The 18,536-nt window shown below is 36.6% G+C and overlaps 3 protein-coding genes across 6 annotated transcripts; 2 read left to right on the top strand and 1 right to left on the bottom strand.

Moving 5' to 3' along the window:
• The first annotated feature begins 1,555 nt into the window (after positions 1-1,555).
• Positions 1,556-7,178, top strand: LOC309700264 (cytochrome P450 2J2-like). The gene is made up of 8 exons (XM_082523731.1): positions 1,556-1,759; positions 2,643-2,805; positions 2,889-3,038; positions 3,559-3,719; positions 4,231-4,407; positions 4,594-4,732; positions 4,826-5,013; positions 5,191-7,178. Exons 1-8 carry the CDS (start codon positions 1,559-1,561, stop codon positions 5,335-5,337), a joined length of 1,326 nt encoding a protein of 441 aa, XP_082379857.1. The 5' UTR covers positions 1,556-1,558; the 3' UTR covers positions 5,338-7,178.
• LOC309700258 (uncharacterized protein) lies at positions 1,660-14,778 on the bottom strand. 4 transcript variants are annotated; one of them, XM_082523719.1, is made up of 11 exons: positions 14,352-14,778; positions 14,171-14,203; positions 13,985-14,074; positions 13,502-13,573; positions 13,305-13,393; positions 13,090-13,192; positions 12,729-12,831; positions 12,597-12,649; positions 12,410-12,488; positions 3,739-3,826; positions 1,694-1,768 (listed from the first exon to the last, which is right to left on the bottom strand). In XM_082523719.1, exons 1-10 carry the CDS (start codon positions 14,379-14,381, stop codon positions 3,807-3,809), a joined length of 672 nt encoding a protein of 223 aa, XP_082379845.1. In that variant the 5' UTR covers positions 14,382-14,778; the 3' UTR covers positions 1,694-1,768; positions 3,739-3,806. The 4 variants fall into 4 exon arrangements, with proteins under 4 accessions (XP_082379843.1, XP_082379845.1, XP_082379846.1 ...); XM_082523717.1 differs by lacking the exon at positions 3,739-3,826 and having other exon boundaries at positions 1,660-1,768; XM_082523720.1 differs by lacking the exons at positions 1,694-1,768; positions 3,739-3,826 and adding an exon at positions 9,658-9,744 and having other exon boundaries at positions 14,352-14,777.
• On the top strand, positions 7,550-11,930 carry LOC309700257 (uncharacterized protein). Its single transcript, XM_082523716.1, has 4 exons — positions 7,550-8,672; positions 9,044-9,154; positions 9,603-9,769; positions 10,103-11,930. Exons 1-4 carry the CDS (start codon positions 8,583-8,585, stop codon positions 10,758-10,760), a joined length of 1,026 nt encoding a protein of 341 aa, XP_082379842.1. The 5' UTR covers positions 7,550-8,582; the 3' UTR covers positions 10,761-11,930.
• Positions 14,779-18,536: the final 3,758 nt, after the last annotated feature.

Raw genomic sequence — 18,536 nt, 5'->3', positions numbered from 1 at the left:
GTGTTCTTTGGACTTCATGGTGTTGTTTCTCCCAATATTCTCTTAGACAACCTCTGAGGCCGTCACAGAGCAGCTGTATTTGTACTGACATTAGATTACACACAGGTGCACTCTGTTTAGTCATTAGCACTCATCAGGCAATGTCTACGGGCAACTGACTGCACTCAGACCAAAGGGGGCTGAAAAATTACCCAAACAAAAATGTTTGGAATCATGTATGATTTTTGTTCTACTTCTCACGTGTACAACACTTTGTATTGGTCTTTCACGTGGAATTCCAGTAAAAATGATTCATGTTTGTGGCTGTAATGTGACAAAATGTGGAAAAGTTCAAGGGGGCCGAATACTTTTGCACGCTACTGTATAAAGGGTGGAATGGTTATGAACAGATTATGTACGGAGAGACGAAGTATACAGATGAACTCTGAGTAGACTATAATAGCTAACAGTGTATGCACTGTACCAGAGAGCATACTATGTCAGTGTCCTAAACTACAGTATTAACCAATATGAGCATACGGTGAATGTTACAAATGAATGTGAATCATGATCATGGTCCCTGAGAGGGATAAGGGGTTATGGATGGAGAATTAGTGTGGATGGAAGCAGAAGGGGACTGAGTTCAGTAGGGTGACAGCTGTGGGGAAGAAGCTGTTCCTAAACCTGCTGGTTTTAGTCTGTAGGGTCCTGTAGAGTCTTCCAGAGGGGAGGAGCTGGAAGAGTTTATTGGCAGGATGAGAGGAGTCCCTGAGAATGAAGTGTGCTCGGCGTAGACATCTCTTCTTGTGGACATCCTCAATGGCAGGAACATGAGGGAAAGAGGAACAGGTGGCAAGACAGCTGGAACTAATTGGGCAAGACAAGGAAGTAAAGCACAATACAATAACATGAGACAAAACCTTCAAAGTAAAAAAAGAAATCCACAGACTAAACCTAGAGGCACAATGCTAACACGGAACAGTGGGAACACAGAACCAAAACCTAAGAACTAACTAAGACACATCAAGAAATCAAAGAGTAATAATACCAAAAAGGAAAAGACTGCGTCGCCGACCCAAGACCGTGACAAAAGAAATAACTGGGAACAACCATATTACAATCCTCTGTAATGCACATTGAACCTTTAGGGCCTTCTAAATCTAACTAATGCAAATAAATCACACTGAGGTTTCTTTACACTGAGAGATTTCTTTGTGTTAAAGTTTGCACTTTGCTCACGGTTCAGCATGAGGTGGGACTGCAGCGCTATCAGTGATTCAGGTTACAAGTTAACCTGTGACCTGTTCTCAGGATGTATCTAGTCAGAGATAGATCATTAGTCATAGTTGTTCTGTGTATATGTTCCTATTAAGTGGATTTAAGATTTATGTCAAGTTTAAAGCTAAGGCATTTGGAGGATTTATTTAATGGTTCCACAATATGACTTACCCCAGACAGGCTGTTGTCACAGAAGAGCAAACATGTCCTCTTGTGTTCAAAGTTGACCATGAAAAGTTGAACCTTGACACACCTGGACATGTCTGCTGTTCACTTGTAGCAGGAGAGTTGAATAGAAGATATGGAGTCGATATACAATCTTCTCTGCTTGGAGTGGATAGATGGCAGGAGTATTTTAATATTTTTGACTGTTTTTCTACTGTTGACAGATATTCTGAAGAACAGAGTGCCAAAAAACTTTCCTCCTGGACCCCGGGCTCTTCCTTTCATTGGTGACCTTCATCGTATCCAGTCTACCAGACTTCACGTGCAGTTGACAGAAGTATGAGTCCTTACCAAAATAAAAAATAAAGGTATTACATTTGAGGTTTCAAAAACCTTCATTCAACCAGACAGATTTCACCTGCAGCTGACTGACTAGTAATAAAACAAGAAAACTAATGTGAAAGGAAACAAACATGTGAAATGAATCACTGGAGTGCAAGGAGGCATAATTTACACTGGAGTAGACAGAGTCGTTATTTAGCTTGCATGAGGCTTGAAGCAACTATATAATGATTAAGGCTTTATTTAGCAACCTTTTACTGGCTTGTGCAAGCCCTACATACAGGGTTAATAACGAGTAAAAATATTAATTTATAAAATGGAATCGTCAACCTAGAAAAACAAATCTAGCACAATTCATAAATTAAATGGGCCCTAAAATATACTGCATTAGAATTGTAATATTTTAGTTTATAGACATAAAATTAGTTAATCTGTAACATTTTAATCAATTACATTCAGCAATGCACTAATTCCAATTTCTCAAAAGTTAATTTTTGAAATATTGTGTAATGGGTTCTGTGATAGTAATTTGGGTTCTTCTTTTGAAGTTTGGACTGTTTGCTTAACCAAATACGCGTTATATGTATAATGTACTTGTACGTGCTTGTAAATAGTTATTTATTTTTCTTTCTATTCAAATATTTTTAACAAGTGAAATTATCACGACAAAAGGTTAATTATTTTTAGTCGCATTCCTATGTGTATATTTGGCTTCAATCAACCTAACAGGTTGTAGCCTACTATGACTAAATTTTAGCAGTGCTGATATTTAGTAAACAAAAAACAACAACAAGTATTGATTGTAGAAATGATAAATATAAATAGCCTCCTACGAATGTATCTTGTTCCAAAAACAACAATATGCCGTCTGTGTTCAGTTTGCAGAGAAATATGGAAACATTTTCAGTCTTCGACTCTTTGGTGGTAGGATTGTGGTCGTTCATGGCTACAAACTTGTGAAAGAAGCCCTGGTTCACCAAGGAGAAGACTTCATGGATCGCCCAACTATGCCCTTATTTGAATCAATTATAGGGAATAAAGGTAGTGTTTGATAAAAGTGGTTGCATTTTTCCCTCTAAAGATCTAAAGATCAGGTCTACATTATTTTTTTTTATTTCCTAAAGGTCTTGTGATGTCAAATGGTTATCCCTGGAAGCAACAGAGGAGATTTGCTCTTCACACATTCAGAAACTTTGGTCTGGGGAAGAAGACCCTGGAGTCATCCATCCAGCAGGAATGCCAGTATCTCAGAGAGGCTTTTGCAGAACACCAAGGCATACATTCTTTTTTTACAATATAGTGACATGTTATTTATGTTTTTCATGTTTTATAAAATTTAAATATAATTTCTCCCTGCATACCATATGACATTAGAGGATTCGGAGTACTAAAGACTTTCCTTTACCTGTGGCTCATCACCTGATTTATGTTATAACAAGGGGTTCTAATCAGAAGCCAAACAGCAAACAGCACCCACTGTTTCTCCACTTGTTGACATGCATTATATCCTGTTCATTTGATTTTAGCTTTATTGATATAGCGCCAATTCTTTCTTTAGATTAACAATTATTTGTTATGTTTTGAAACAATCTTTCTCTAATCCACCAATGTTTATTTCTAGGCCTCATGAACTGTGTACATTTTGCAATGTTTGAACCACTTGCAATTTTCAAAAATTAGGTCCCATTTGTTCCCAACTGAGCCCTGCCATGTAGCTGGCCCCCATCATCTTCTAAAAAAGATTATTTATTATTTTAGTATATTTAAAGAGGTGTTTTTCTTCTCATTTTCCAGGCAAACCCTTTAATGCTAAGAACCTGATTAATAATGCAGTCTCAAACATCATCTGCTGTTTGGTGTTCGGCAATCGATTTGAGTACACTGACAAGCAGTACCAGTATGTTCTCCAGACAATAAATGACATTATTCGATTACAGGGAAGTTTGACAGTACGGGTGAGTGAACTTCACTCACACTCTCATGTACTTCTAGTTCCAGTCTCAAGCTTGGATGTAAAATGTGTACCAAATCGATCTGCAGGTCTATCTGCTGATGATGTCCCCTTCAAAATAAGAGAGCAGCTGAAATTGTATAAGTACTATAAGTACAATGCTTGAGAAAATATACTTACTGTTTTTCACCACTTTGTATAACAAGTGAAATATACTCCAGAAAGGATAATTTAATGAATGTGGATCTACAACAAAACAATAACAAGTTCATCCATCACCTGTAAGAGCCCATTAGAACCAATTCAACCATTCATTTTCTAATGCTTCCTGGCCTGAGATAGAGGATGCATCAAATAATGTAAAATGTAACTCAGATTTACATCTAGATATCCTTTCCTGCAAAGATACTGCTGTGCTGTGGAACACGTGAAAATACAGTAATAATGATCTCTATGAATGCTGTTGATACAGCCAGGCAATCAGATAATCTGGTTACTGTCTTCCTGCTCTGCAGATGTACAATACATTACCCTGGCTGATGAGGTGGCTGCCTGGATCACACCAGAAAATATTAACCTTGATAAAGAAAATAGCTGAATTTGTAGAAACTAGGATCAAAGAACACCAGGAAAACCTTGACCCATCATCACCAAGAGACTACATTGACTCCTTTCTCATAGAAATGGGAGAGGTCAGTGTTTTAATGTGCTTGTTTCTTGCTTGTCTTATATAAAAGATGGGTTTATGAGATTTAAAAGTGTCCCATCATTTTTGGTGTGTGTGTGTGTGTGTGTGTGTGTGTGTGTGTGTGTGTGTGTGTGTGTGTGCAAATAATGCACTATGCAAATAATCAAATATCACGATTATCTGTTGATAGAAGGAAGATAAAGATTCTGGGTTTTACCTAGAAAATTTGAAGGCTTGCACCATGGACCTGTTTGGCGCTGGAACTGAAACCACAACTACTACTTTACACTGGGGGCTTTTATATATGATCCACTACCCTGACATACAAGGTGTGTGTATAAGTAATATCTACCAGCAATATATAGTTTGTGAGCTTAGTCAACTGTGCAACACACTTGTTTTCCTGTTTTCTGTGTGTGCAGAGAAAGTCCAGGCTGAAATAGATGCTGTGGTTGGTTCATCCAGGCAGCCGTCTACAAGTGACAGAGAAAACATGCCGTTCACTGATGCAGTTATTCATGAAATCCAGAGAAGTGGAAATATCATCCCACTTAATGTGGTCCACATGGCAAACAAGAACACAACTCTGGATAAATATTCAATCCCAAAGGTATACAATCCACTAGTAACAAATGTGTGTATTTACAAAACAAATTAACCTGATAGAAGACCATAAATAATGAATAAAGAATAATTCTGAGATACTCAAATCGCAGGCTTGATGCTAAAGAACTGTAGCTAATGGGAAGTTCAAATCCTATCATTTAAAGAAATGTTTTTGTTTCAGGGCACCAAGATCTTGGCTACATTGCACTCTGTTCTACACGATGAGTCAATGTGGGAAACTCCACATTCCTTCAACCCTCAACACTTTCTGGATCAGGATGGAAAATTTAGGAAGAGGGAGGCCTTCATTCCCTTTTCTGCAGGTTAGTTATTAGTTACAATCAGAGATGGCAAAAGTACAGACTTTCTTTACTTGGGTAGAAGTAAAGATAATTGTGTTAAAAAATACTTCACTAAAAGTTGAGGTACTGAAGCAACAATTTTCTGTCACGTAAATGATAGAGGGTGATTTTGCCGCCACACCTAAACAGTAATCACAACTCAGTAATTTCTAACACGAGCCTCAGTAGGTTTTCTTAGTGGACAGGCTGTGATCAGCTGACCTGCTGCTCTTTGTGGATGTACACAAGTGAATTTAACAAGATGCCTATCAGCTACACAGACACTATACTTTTTATACTATCTTTATACTAGGCCTATACAGTCGGCATGAAGTGGGAATTCAGTGAATGAATCTAAGCATGATCATCTTAAATGCAAATTCATATCTGCTGCACTTGATGTAACCTAAATCTGATCAGGAGCACCACAGCTACTGTGCACCAGTAATTTCACCACATTAATGCAAACTAACCTGTTTATCCTGCACATAACTACCAAGTATTTTCATCAACATTTGAGTAACATAAAGTTAGTATAGCTTAGTTTGTTTTGAAGGACGTTTCACAAAATGAAAAACCATAATTTATCAAAACACATCATACACAATTCCAATATGTGATTAAAATGATGAATGTAAGCTTTGAATTTGCAGTTTAGTAATTTTTTTAACTAACTGTTTAGTAACAGTTTTTGTGTTGGTTCTTCTGTCACCTGACAAACAGGACATACATGACAATAAGAATAAAATGTGCAGCTGCTTCAGTGTTTCTGTCAATTTGTGCAGATCTTGACTCATCAGTAATGTTTGTAGGTTGAGTGCATTTTTACAAAAATTTGTGCAAACTGCACTACAAGGTGGAATATTTGCAAAATCGCGACTACCTCATGATATTTTGTCTCAAAAAGTAACCCTATGAATATGTCAGTGCCATTAGGATGAAATTATTGTGTCACCAACATTTTGACGTTAGACATATAACTTTAACAGCCTGTGTAAACTAATATCCTGGCTTGCTCGAGGCTGCCGTTTTCTCTGACAGTTTCAATCAAAATTAGAAATGCTACTTGGGAGACTGAGATAACTAATAGTGCTGCCTGTTGTGCAGTTAGTTTCCAAAACACGTTATTCATGGTTACATACAATTTTAGGGACGATCTGATTTCCTCGTGTCAGCGTTGTTCCCACATCATCATAATTAATGTTGTTCCCGGTTCAACATTGCAAGTGACCAATCACCTTCTTGTGACGTCATTCCTTTGCGACTTCGAAATACCCGCCTTCGAGTATTTCGAAATACAAGTGAAGAAGCGAGAAAACCGCCGCCTGTCCGCCGAATTTGAAGTCAATTTAGGATACTTTTCTTTAATAAACGTTAAGCATTATACATATGTTCCTCACTTGGCTTGCTGTTTGTTTGCTAGTGATAGGCTACTTGACGACAGCATTAGCTAACCAGTGTTCGCTAGACCAGCGTTCCCCAACTTTTTGGGTGTTTCGTGGCCCGGGGGTTGGGTTAGGCAAAATTGCAGTAGCTTCCCTGATCATTTTACAAACATAAGTGAAGAGAATCTGGACTAAAAGGCCTAGACTTATGGTTGTGTGCTGATTCTATGAATCAAACTATCACCTGGAAACATAATTAACTGGTCCATAGCTGTGAAACTGGACATGAGTTCTTGATTCTATGGAGATTAACAGTAATCCAGAAATTTACAAATTTGTCCCTAGGACATCGCGTAAATGTTGTCCCTGGGACATCGCGTAAATGTTGTCCCTGGGACATGGCGTAGAAGTTGCCAGAGACATACCATATGAAAGTTTAGCTTCTTTTAGCCCCTGTTTGTTTTATTTATATATATATATATATATATATATATATATATATATATATATATATATATATATATATATATATATTTTTTTTTTTTTTTTTATTTTTATATTATATTTAATATTTACATTGTATTGCAAAAAACCCCAAAACAAGTTAAAATGAATTAATGAATATTGACTAATTAAACCTTCGTTATTTTTCCACCAGAAATGGACGATATAATTAGAAGAAGTGTTCTGAATGACGAAAAAAAAAAAAAGAACTGGAAAAGATACACAACTTTGTGTGCATGTGTCACAATGCCAGGAGGACCCATTCAGTGTTGTGTTAGAAAAATTGAACTCATTAACCCTTCATGGACATTATAAATGTTTAAATGTTGCCTCAGGTAAAGACAGGAAAAGAGACTATTACAAATTCAACTGCATCAGAGCTGGGAAAAAAAGTCGAAACAGCTACAGAGCAGTGGGCTGTAAGGCCTATGTTTCATTTAAAGTACTCAAATGTTGGAAAGACCACACAGTCATCGTGCAGCATACATATGATAAGCATGATGGGCATGATCCTTCGGACCCAAAAGACGCACATTTCAACAATATTTCCAGTGATTTGAGGAGGAAGATTGAGGAACTGCTTTCCCTTGGAACTAAGCCAGCCATCATACTAACCGAATGTCATAAATGGGCCAAAGAACATGGACACAGAGATCTTCACAACAGAGAGCATTTTGTCACACCACGTGACATTGACAGTGTTAGAACCTGCATGATGAGGAAGAAGCACTTTAACTGTGGAGACAGTCAAAGTGTACATACCTTACTTAATGGAAAACATCAAGAACATGTTCTCTTCTATCAACCATACACATCTGACCAAGAACTAATGATTGTTTTACAGACACCTGTAATGAAATCAAACATGGAGAACTATGCAAAACAGTTAGTATTTGTTGACACCACGCACTGCGTTAACCAGTATTCATTTCCCTTATTCACACTTGTTGTAAGAGATGATCATGGGCATGGAGTCCCTGTGGCCTATGCTATTGTCAGCAACGAAAGTCAGAAAACCCTGGAAACTGTTCTTGGAATAGTTTGTGAGCATTTCCCAACTTCCCCGAGGTAAATAATACATTGACAGCTATTAATTTTGAAATAATTCCTTTTCAAAAAAGTTATAACATGCCAGAATCTAATGCTATAGCTGCAGCATGGGCTGCAAAAAACTTTCCTTTCCAGTTGTTAAAGTTATTCCTATAGGCTGTATGCAGTATTTTATACATCTACTTGTGAGTTGAAATGTTTAATTTGGCATTGAAGTGGTGCTTTGAGATAGCAAAAACATTTTCATACTGTTTAATCTCATTTAGTGTTTTCTTTTTTTCTGTAGAGCATTTATGGTTGACAAAGACTTTGCGGAAATAAATGCTTTGCAGAAGGTTTTTCCAGAGTCAGCTATCATTCTATGCTGGTACCATGTCTTGCAGGTAAACCACATTGTTTTCTTTTCACGTTGTCTAAGGTGCACCTGAAACACATTTTTACAACAGGGTCCTGTTGTTATGATTTGCCTCATTGTGATATTCACCTACTCAGGTTAATGAATATAAAGGGATAAAATGTTGAGTGACTTTGTCCATTCATTTAAGACCACAGTGCACTCATCTTCTGGTGGCTGCTTCCCAAAGCTCTTTTTGACATTTAAAAATATGTTTGCCTGGTTGATTTCTGTAATGCACAGGTCCTCTTGTCCAATGAGTGACAAAGTTATTTTTGGAAGTCAGCTTTCTTTTATGCTTTTTGTACAGCTGCTCCTCTGTCTCTCTCCAGATTAACTTTTTTTCTCTTACATTCACAGGCTGTTAATCGATGGCTTTCAAAATCAGAGTCCGGGGTCCATGGGCTTTCTAACACCCAAAAGAGAAATGAAATCATTTCTTTCTTTTGTAAGCTGAAAGCTTGCACATCTGTAAGTGTAATTTGTCTATTTCACATTTTGATTTCTTGATTACACTAAGAGCATAATAACTTTCAGTTGCTAAAAAAAGTTACAGAGAGATACAAAATAGATTTTTGAAACAATTTCTAAAACTGGCTTCTTATCTTGCTTATCAAAACAAGTACTTAAGCTGTGCAGACCATCATTGTGTCACCCACTGTGCAGTAGAACTTGTGAGTGGGATTCTTTCACAGACAGATGCTGAAACCAAATATGCTTATAGGTTTAGTGTTCCTTCTTAGCCATTGTAAGGGAAGAAATAATTGCTTCTTAATACAAAAACACAACATATTATTAATAACTTAAAATTCTTAATGTTATTCAATAAAAGGAAAAGGGCTTCAATACATAATATTAAAGATTTCAATAGGTCTGTTAAATGGATTGAAATATATTCTGTTGCATCCAATTCTCTTAGGAGGACGACTTTAAAGCCACATCAGCAGAGTTCTGCCAGACATTTAAGCAATACCCTTTGGTGTGCCAGTATTTTCAGAAGCACTGGGAAGGCATTGGCCACATGTGGTGTGACTACGGCCGTCACTTCAGTCACGCTCGTTCTGAAACAAACAATGTGATTGAAAGGTATGATTTATTATTTTGACCTCATTCGATTGTATTGCTGAAAAAAAGATATTATGCTTTAATCCAAGAGGCTAAACTGAGTAGGTTCTTCATGTCATTGCCAGAACAGGTTTTAGGCAAATCCTTTAAATTCTAGCAGCGTTTTTTATGTTACCACGACAAAAAACAGAGTAGGTGGATTTGCCTAAATCAGCTAAACCGGCACAGAGCATTCCTTTATAAAAGACGTGTGAAATAGGTATTCCAATTTTTAAAAAAAATAATACAGTCTTGGTTAAAACTTTAAATTCCTTCAATTACAGTTACTAATCATTTCAAATAACTGTTTTTCAGATTTTTCCACCGCCTGAAATACCAGTTTTTATCTGGCTACAAGAATAGGCGTCTGGATGATCTGATTGAAGTGCTCCTAGGGAAGGCCGACGACTACTTCTCAGTCATAAAAACCCTGCAAGATGTGGGCCGCATGAAAAACAGGTTTGCTGACACCTTGTCTCAAGTTTCAGACTCTGCTTCAAGACTGATGGAAAGTGGTTGGGCTCTTAAAATTACAGTCAAGAACAGCCATGGAGTTAATGCATATCAAGTCCCATCTGAGTCAAGAGAAGACATAGTGTATGATGTCTGCCCTGTTGAGTCCTACTGCAACTGTACATATGGCTTACGGGGACTTCTTTGCAAGCATCTAGTGTTACTTGCAAAATTAGCAGAGGTTGACAATGACATCTATCCAAACATGGAAACAGACATTTCTACCTTGGCAAGAATTGCAGTGAAAGAAAGGCATTACTTTGTACACTGTGAGGACTTGAAAGTGATAAAAATGCCAAGTTTGTTTGGAAATCTGTGTTTTTTTGCATCGGCTGAAACACTTCAGTGCACTTGTTGTACGTTCTCTCACTATAACACATGTGCTTGCCTGAAGGTGGCTTGTAGCCATTTTAAACAAATGAAAAAACTCTCTGAAAAGTCCTCTATCAACTTTGAATGACACTCCTGTAGTTGAAAGCACAGACAAAAAATGCACAGAAGATGCGGTTGGAAAACTAAATGCTGTTTTAGACACAGTTAAACAGTGGGCATTCATTCCAGAGGGTATTACTGCAATGATAGATGAACTGCATACAAATGTCTTAAAAACAAAACAAGAAGTAGGCAAAAGTATATGCCAGTACGAAATAAAGATGATGCACTCAAAATTAGGCCATTGTATTCTAGCAAGAAACGTTCGGCCAGCATCGACATTCCAACAGTCTGTGAAAATGAATGTGAACAGTCGATAACCACTGAAAGAGAGACATCCTCTGGAAAAAATGAAAACCTTTTGAAATACAAAACAAAAAAGAGAAGAGTGTTATTCATTACTTTGGCTTGGTTGCTGTTTTTGATACAAATTCATCTGTGCCCATTGTAATATTTTCATATGTTACTATTTTTATATTGCTATGCATTATAAATAAAGGATTACTTATTACTATTAAAGGTCTGCATTTGTAATTGTTGGTATTATTTATAAAATATGCGCTCTTAAGTTTTTTGCTCCATAAAACGATACCTGTCACTTTTTGGACATAGAGTATCAGCTGTTGAGAACCCCCGGCTCATACAAAATAGAAGTAAAAGGTTTCAACATCCAGCCTTTTTATGATTAAATACAAAGTGTAATAACAGAGTTATTGGGGTGTGATTTTGTTAATAGTTAGTCTTAAGTATAAGTTTAATAGTAATGATGAGTAAGAAAATATAGCCAGAATAATGGAATGAGACTAACACCTGACCTCACACTGAGATTTGGTATGAAGTGGCATGTTTGTGCTAATGCTGACATTGGGGCTCAGAGTTCCTCTGTGTGTATATATTTGTGAACGTTAACTTGGCTAATGTCCAAGGGTTTGACTGCTTTCCTGTTGGATTGTATCACAAAGAACAGGGATAAGAGCACCAGTGGCCGTGCACACCCTCATCTCTCTCCTTCACCCGATCATTAGTGTTGGAAACCGGCATTAGCTCAGAGTAGATTAGACTTGAGTATAGTGCAAGTGATTTGATTTTATGATTATTTGATTCAGTTTTTCCTGTGTTCAAGCTCAATTACTTTAATAAAATATGTTGAATTCAAACAAATAAATAAACAAATAAACTGTGGACATTACAGTTTGAACAACATAATATCACGTTATTACAATATACATAATTATCACGTTCGTATAATATAATATTTATATTGTACGAACGTGATCCTATATTGTACGAACGTGATAATTATGTATATTGTAATAACGTGATATTATGTTGTTCAAACGTGAAAAGTATATTGTACAAACATGATAGTATATTGTACAAACAGGAAAAGTATCTTGTTAGAACAATAAACCTTTCACGTTATAACGTGATACACTTTTTTTTTTCTTTGGCCTGGGTGGCAGCTCTACGCTTCCGTAATAAACAGCACTATATCAATTTAATTGTGAAGAGAAATCCCCACAATACGACACAGTTATGTCTAAAATAGTTTTGTGTAAAAACTGGATCTTGAAACGTCCACTTTAATTACACAGTCCTGGTGTGCAAAGGCAAAATTACGAAAAAAGATTTCACTTTAAACATTTTTGGACATTGTTTAGTTATATTGTGACTTACTCTCACAGAAGATACAGATGCCACAAACAGACTTTGAACAACGCATGTGCTTGTATGCACCACATTTCTGGCACTGCACCTGTGAATTAAAAAAAAAAAAAAGAAGAAGAAATAAACAAACAAAAAACAAATGAACAAAGTCCATTATATAAACAATCTATATGGCTAAGGACATGTCATAGTGTACCCGGTCTTTGGCTGCAATCACACACCAGCACTGACTGCACTTCCTAGTTCGATCTGCAAAATATAATTTGTTTAAGTACAAGTTACATTTTCCAATGTTAGAGAAAAAGAAGGCAGCTAATTTTATCTGTACCTATTGAGGAAAATAAGTAGTGGCAAAGTCGGGACCTGAGCTTTGTGATTTCAGTGTTGTACTCCTCCACTTGTGTTTTACCGTCAATGAGAGATTGGGCAAACTAATAATTGACAAAGAAGAAAAAAAAAAAAAAAGAACAAAAAGAATTAGATTAACAAAGAAATGTTTGTTTGTTTTTTAACCCCCCCCCCCCGAGAAAAAAAAAAAAACAGAGCAACCAAAGCAAAGCATTACTGCTGAAATGGTTCAATCTACAAAAAAAATTGAGATTTTACCATCCTGCCTCTAAGGCTTTAAAAACTGAATAGGCAAAAATGTAAACATTACTTATATAGGTTAAAGCTATAGTTTTCAGTACCATTATGACATGCACTCCACATGAGTTCCCATCCTGTTGATGTGGGTGGCTCACATGTGACAAGGTCCACTCTCCAGTGCAGCCTCTTGCTGAAGCAAATGAGCTGAGAGATCGCAGTTATTACAAATAAAAAGCATATAGAGAAATCAATAACCACGTTTGGTAATGATTTCAATTAAATTAAATATGTTATGTTAAATATGTTAATTAATTACCTCCAGTTTTTCAACACCGCACTTTTTCTGACCTCCGACTCGCCAAATGAATTCATATAGACTATGGTCCTCTTGGGTATGTCACAAAACTGTTTTGTAAAAAGATGGATATGGTAGGCTTGGGCCTTGAGCTTTCCTAATGAGGGACACTGAAAAGTATCATGCACTAGAGAGAGTGCAAAATCTGTGCAACTTACAAACAAGGTCCAGTGGCTGCCGTTTTCCAGACAGGCTCCAATCAATTTCTCATACATCTGAAAGATGTTTTTCTGGAAATAAAAAGAATGTGACAAGTATGTTTTTCTGTCAAGAATGACACTGCAAAACTGCGAAATCTTGTCAGGTGAGACTTGTAATTAATTCTGCAGATACACAAACATATAGAAAGTGTCATTTTTTGTTTACATTAATTAATTTCTATAGTGTGTACAAAACAAATCAAGACCACAGACTCAACACGCACCACTCAATTTTTGGTGTTCTTTATCAGTTGGCCAAGACAGAAATGTTTTAATCTGTGTGCATTGCTTTTGAGCAAGTCTTTACACAGAAAAGGTTTCAGAAAGGTATTTTTCAGGTTCTTCTGACAAGGCTTCAATTTTGGAAAATGCTGTTTGTTTATAGTGGCAACTTATAAACCCTTTGTGATAAGAACATAGTTACCACAGTCCAAGTCATACCTTCAAAAAGTATGCACTTTGTGCTCTTGTGGACCCATCCAAAATTTTTCCAGTGATTTGGCTTGGTATTGGATAAATGTGAGGGAAATTCTATAAAAATAACATAAATACACCTATGTTTTCAAATACATTACAAAAAACGTAAACATGCTATGTCATTATGATCAAACAAGCTTTTCAACATACCTCACACTGCAAATAGATTAGGCCATCTATTACCTTATAAAACAAATAAATAAATACATATAAATAAAAACAGAACTAAGGAACACGATTCATTAAGTAAATTGTACAATAAAGTGTATTTAAAGCAGAATTTAACATTAGTTTTATGACAACATAAAAGGATTTTTATGTCAAGAGGTACCTCATCTGAAATGTTTGTCTGGTCAAACATGGATTTCAAACTTGAAATACCAATAGTTTGGTCCAGCTACTCCCACAAGGTAATCTGTGAGAAAGCATATGCTGTAGTCAACAGATATCATTTTCTTTTTGCATGCTGCAACCATCATCCATTTCAGTCTTCTAGGAGCTTTGTCTGGTTGTAGTTCTTTTTTCTCCTCCTCTCCCCTCATCTATTAATTAAATTGTTTTCTGACCTTCCTAACTGTTTCCGACCTGTCTTCCCAATGTGATGTTTAAGCAATATATGTATGGTCAGAAGGGGGTGAAATTTTCATTGCAGTTGTACGTGTAACATTGCATGTGATAATAAAAGGCTTGATTGGTTGATTATTCAACATGAGTTGACATTTACCTGACATTGTGAAGGATATGGAACGCCAGGACTGCCATAATGAATTAATTAAATACACCATTAAATAATTAATTAAATGTGGCAATAATTAATTAAAATTGGAATTAATTAATTAAATAAATAGTTATGACACATGTAATTAATTAATTATTGACACATTTAATTAATTATTTATGTATTTCACATTTTAATTAATTATTGACACATGTAATTAATTAATTATTGACACATTTAATTAATTATGTATTTCACATTTTAATTAATTATTGACACATTTAATTAATTATTGACACATTTAATTAATTATTTAATGATATATTTATTTATTTCATTTTGGCAGTCCTGACGCCTGGCTCTCGTCATGAAATAATTTTATCTGTCAGCCTCACCCATCAAACTCAGGGGGCGGGGTTAAAGCTGCCCATGCAGCTTCTCTAACATTTGATTGGTTGCCGTGCAAAGTAATTCAAAACAGGTCGATCCTAGAAAATCGATTGCTTGTGTAGACTTGGGGCAGCCAGTTATCCCAGAATGCAGATCAAATCACAAGCAGCAATGGTGGTGGTGTAGTTTTAAAATACCCCGTTTTTCTGTCACCAGCTACACTTTTAACAGTGTTTTAGCCGCGAATGTCGCGACGTATGTCTGGTCAGGTTGTCAACATAGAACATGTTTGCAAAAGTGCTCAGATGTTTTCAGAGATTTCACTAGCTCTGCTAACAGTTAGCATGCAGAGTGCACCGAGGGGGTTACGTTAACCGGTTTGTTTACATATTCCACTCTCCGTGTTCCACATGTTGCATTCGCAGATTCTCATTTTCACCGAACGATCGTCTCTTTCCGCCTGGTCTTGTGTCTCTGTGCTTCTGTAACATAAAGAACGAGCTGACATTTTTCTCACGAAACCAGCGATCAGCTCAACAGACCCTCAGTTTACCTGCATGCATCCTCCTCCTCATCTGTCAGCTGTTTAACACCTGCTGCTAATTCAAGAAACACGCCTAGTTACCTGGTGATAGTCACAGTTTAACTGGGCAGCCGGTGCTCGATATAACGCAATGTCAGCGCATTTTTCTGCACAAGATAAGTAAATATAGTGTTTTCCCCGAGCGCAGAGCTGCTGGAGCTCGTTTCCTTACAGAGCACTTTATAGGCGAACAGCTTTATCAGCGGCTGATGTCCAATCACCGGCACACAGCTTTCAAACCTCAGCTGAGTTTTAGCTCTCAGTGGTTAAACGCTGGACTTCATTCACTCAGGTTCTGTCTGTCGGGTCACGTTTACTTCGCTGTTTTATTTACAACTGAGCAAATCGGTTTGGCTGAGGTTAAAGTTACGTTTCATAACTGCATAGTTTCACAGACGTTTAATGGTTCACTGGCACATGTGTTAGACTGAACTATCATCTAAATATCATCTGTTTTTTAATAGTTATTCAACTGTATTCTAAGCACCAGCTGTCTGTTAGAATGTGATTTTTTTTCTCTCTCTGTTGGCAGAGGTATAAAAATGCGCAGGAAAATCTGACATGCATGGCGAACTTCACCGACGATATTTAGGGAGGAATAAACACACATCAAACATAAATGAACCATTTGTCTGTCTCCATAATTGAGATCATTTTCTCTTCTTATGTCAACACTCTCTCTCTTTTTTTTTCTTTTTTTTTTCTTTTTCGGTCATGTTATGTTTACCTGTCAAAGGCTTGTTACAAACTATGAAACACATTGTGCAGACTTCTGGATGTTAGAAGAAAACTAATACTGCTCATGAATGAGACTAAAGGCAGGAAGGTGTCCTTTAAAACTAAACATGTTAATAGGACCTCCCTGTTTATATCATAGTTTATGATATAGCACGTGTATTTCAGTAATAGCCTGCTGAGGCCACTATACGTGCTGGCCTCATATCAAATGTGAAGGCAGACTGAGTCTATGTTTGACGTTTTTTATATCTAATCTTCCTTTTCAAACATTTAAACAGCAGCGAGTCTGCAGCTGAGGGAATACAAATTCAAATTGTCGGAACAGGTTTGCTCGTTTCTTGGATTCATTTGGTGATTTATTAAATGTATAACTGTTATTCTAATCTGCTGCTGAGTCTCTTACACTTTTCTTTATGCTGTATATTTTCACGTCTCTGGAATAGTTGGCAGTTAGATAGTCAGCTGGGAAACTTTGTGTTAACTCATGGAGCTGAGGATATCGTGGATATGCTGACCTCGCTGCGTGGTGTACAGAGCGAGGTCAGCATGATTAATATTCACAATAAAAATATTAGCCGAACATCATGAAGTCTGTATGTGTTTCATAGTGTCGAACAACCTTTGTACAGTTAAAGCCAGCAGTTACTACATGACGGAAACACCAACGTTATCTCTTTTATGTGTTTATACACAGGTCACGCTGATTACTGAACAAAAACCCAAAGATCAGATGTTAAACAGATTTATTTGCTCTCTCTCCTCCTTAAACATGTTTTTAATGTTAGTTATAATTCAGAATTGGCGACTGAAACACGTAGGACACATAAGAACATCAGGAAATAAAACATCGATAAATATAACCTCAGTAAAAGAAGTCAGCGGGGGTTACTACAGCTGTGTACCGGGGCCTGCGCTTTGTCGGTGGGATTGCTTGCGAGGCGAGCGGGTCTATCCCACGCTTTGCCGTGAGACTGGGCAGACATCTCCGAAATCATCGAAACACTTTTGCAAAGAGGCTGTATCTTGACAAACCGACCAGACACATGAAGATTAAACCACTACATTCTCGGCTAAAAAAAATATTAAAACGGTATTTGGTAACACACAAACAGGGTTTTTCAAAGCTCAGTTCTGTTAGCTTCCACATGCCGGTTATTGTGTGCTAGAAACAATGGCCACCAGGCCAAAGCAATGGTTTTGACTCGATCAGCGTTAACCCCGCCCCCTGAGTTTGATGGGTGAGGCTGACAGATAAAATTATTTCATGATGAGAGCCAGGCGTCAGGACTGCCAAAATGAAATAAATAAATATATCATTAAATAATTAATTAAATGTGTCAATAATTAATGAAATGTGTCAATAATTAATTAAAATGTGAAATACATAAATAATTAATTAAATGTGTCAATAATTAATGAAATGTGTCAATAATTAATTAAAATGTGAAATACATAAATAATTAATTAAATGTGTCAATAATTAATGAAATGTGTCAATGATTAATTAAAATGTGAAATACATAAATAATTAATTAAATGTGTCAATAATTAATTAATTACATGTGTCATAACTATTTATTTAATTAATTAATTCCAATTTTAATTAATTATTGCCACATTTAATTAATTATTTAATGGTGTATTTAATTAATTCATTATGGCAGTCCTGGCGTTCCATAGAAGGAGTCACAGTTTCTGTAAGGGTGTAAGAACATAACATGTGGATTTGTTACACTTCTTTTTCACAAGTTAATAACAATCAATAATTTTCATTCCATTATTAACAAGCTATCACACGATGTCCCAGGGACAACATCTACACGATGTCCCTGGGACAACATTTACACGATGTCCCTGGGACAACATTTACACGATGTCCCAGGGCAACTTCTACATGATATCCCAGGGACAACATTTACACGATGTCCCAGGGACAACATCTACGCGATGTCCCTGGGACAACATTTACGCGATGTACCAGGACAAATTTGTAAATTTCTGGATTACTGTTAATCTCCATAGAATCAAGAACTCATGTCCAGTTTCACAGCTATGGACCAGTTAATTAGGTTTCCAGGTGATAGTTT

This window comes from Aulonocara stuartgranti (assembly GCF_965226115.1).
Source record: "Aulonocara stuartgranti genome assembly, chromosome: 23".
Taxonomy (NCBI): domain Eukaryota; kingdom Metazoa; phylum Chordata; class Actinopteri; order Cichliformes; family Cichlidae; genus Aulonocara; species Aulonocara stuartgranti.
Note: the sequence above shows the minus strand (reverse complement) of the source record. Positions and strands in the feature narration are given on the sequence as shown.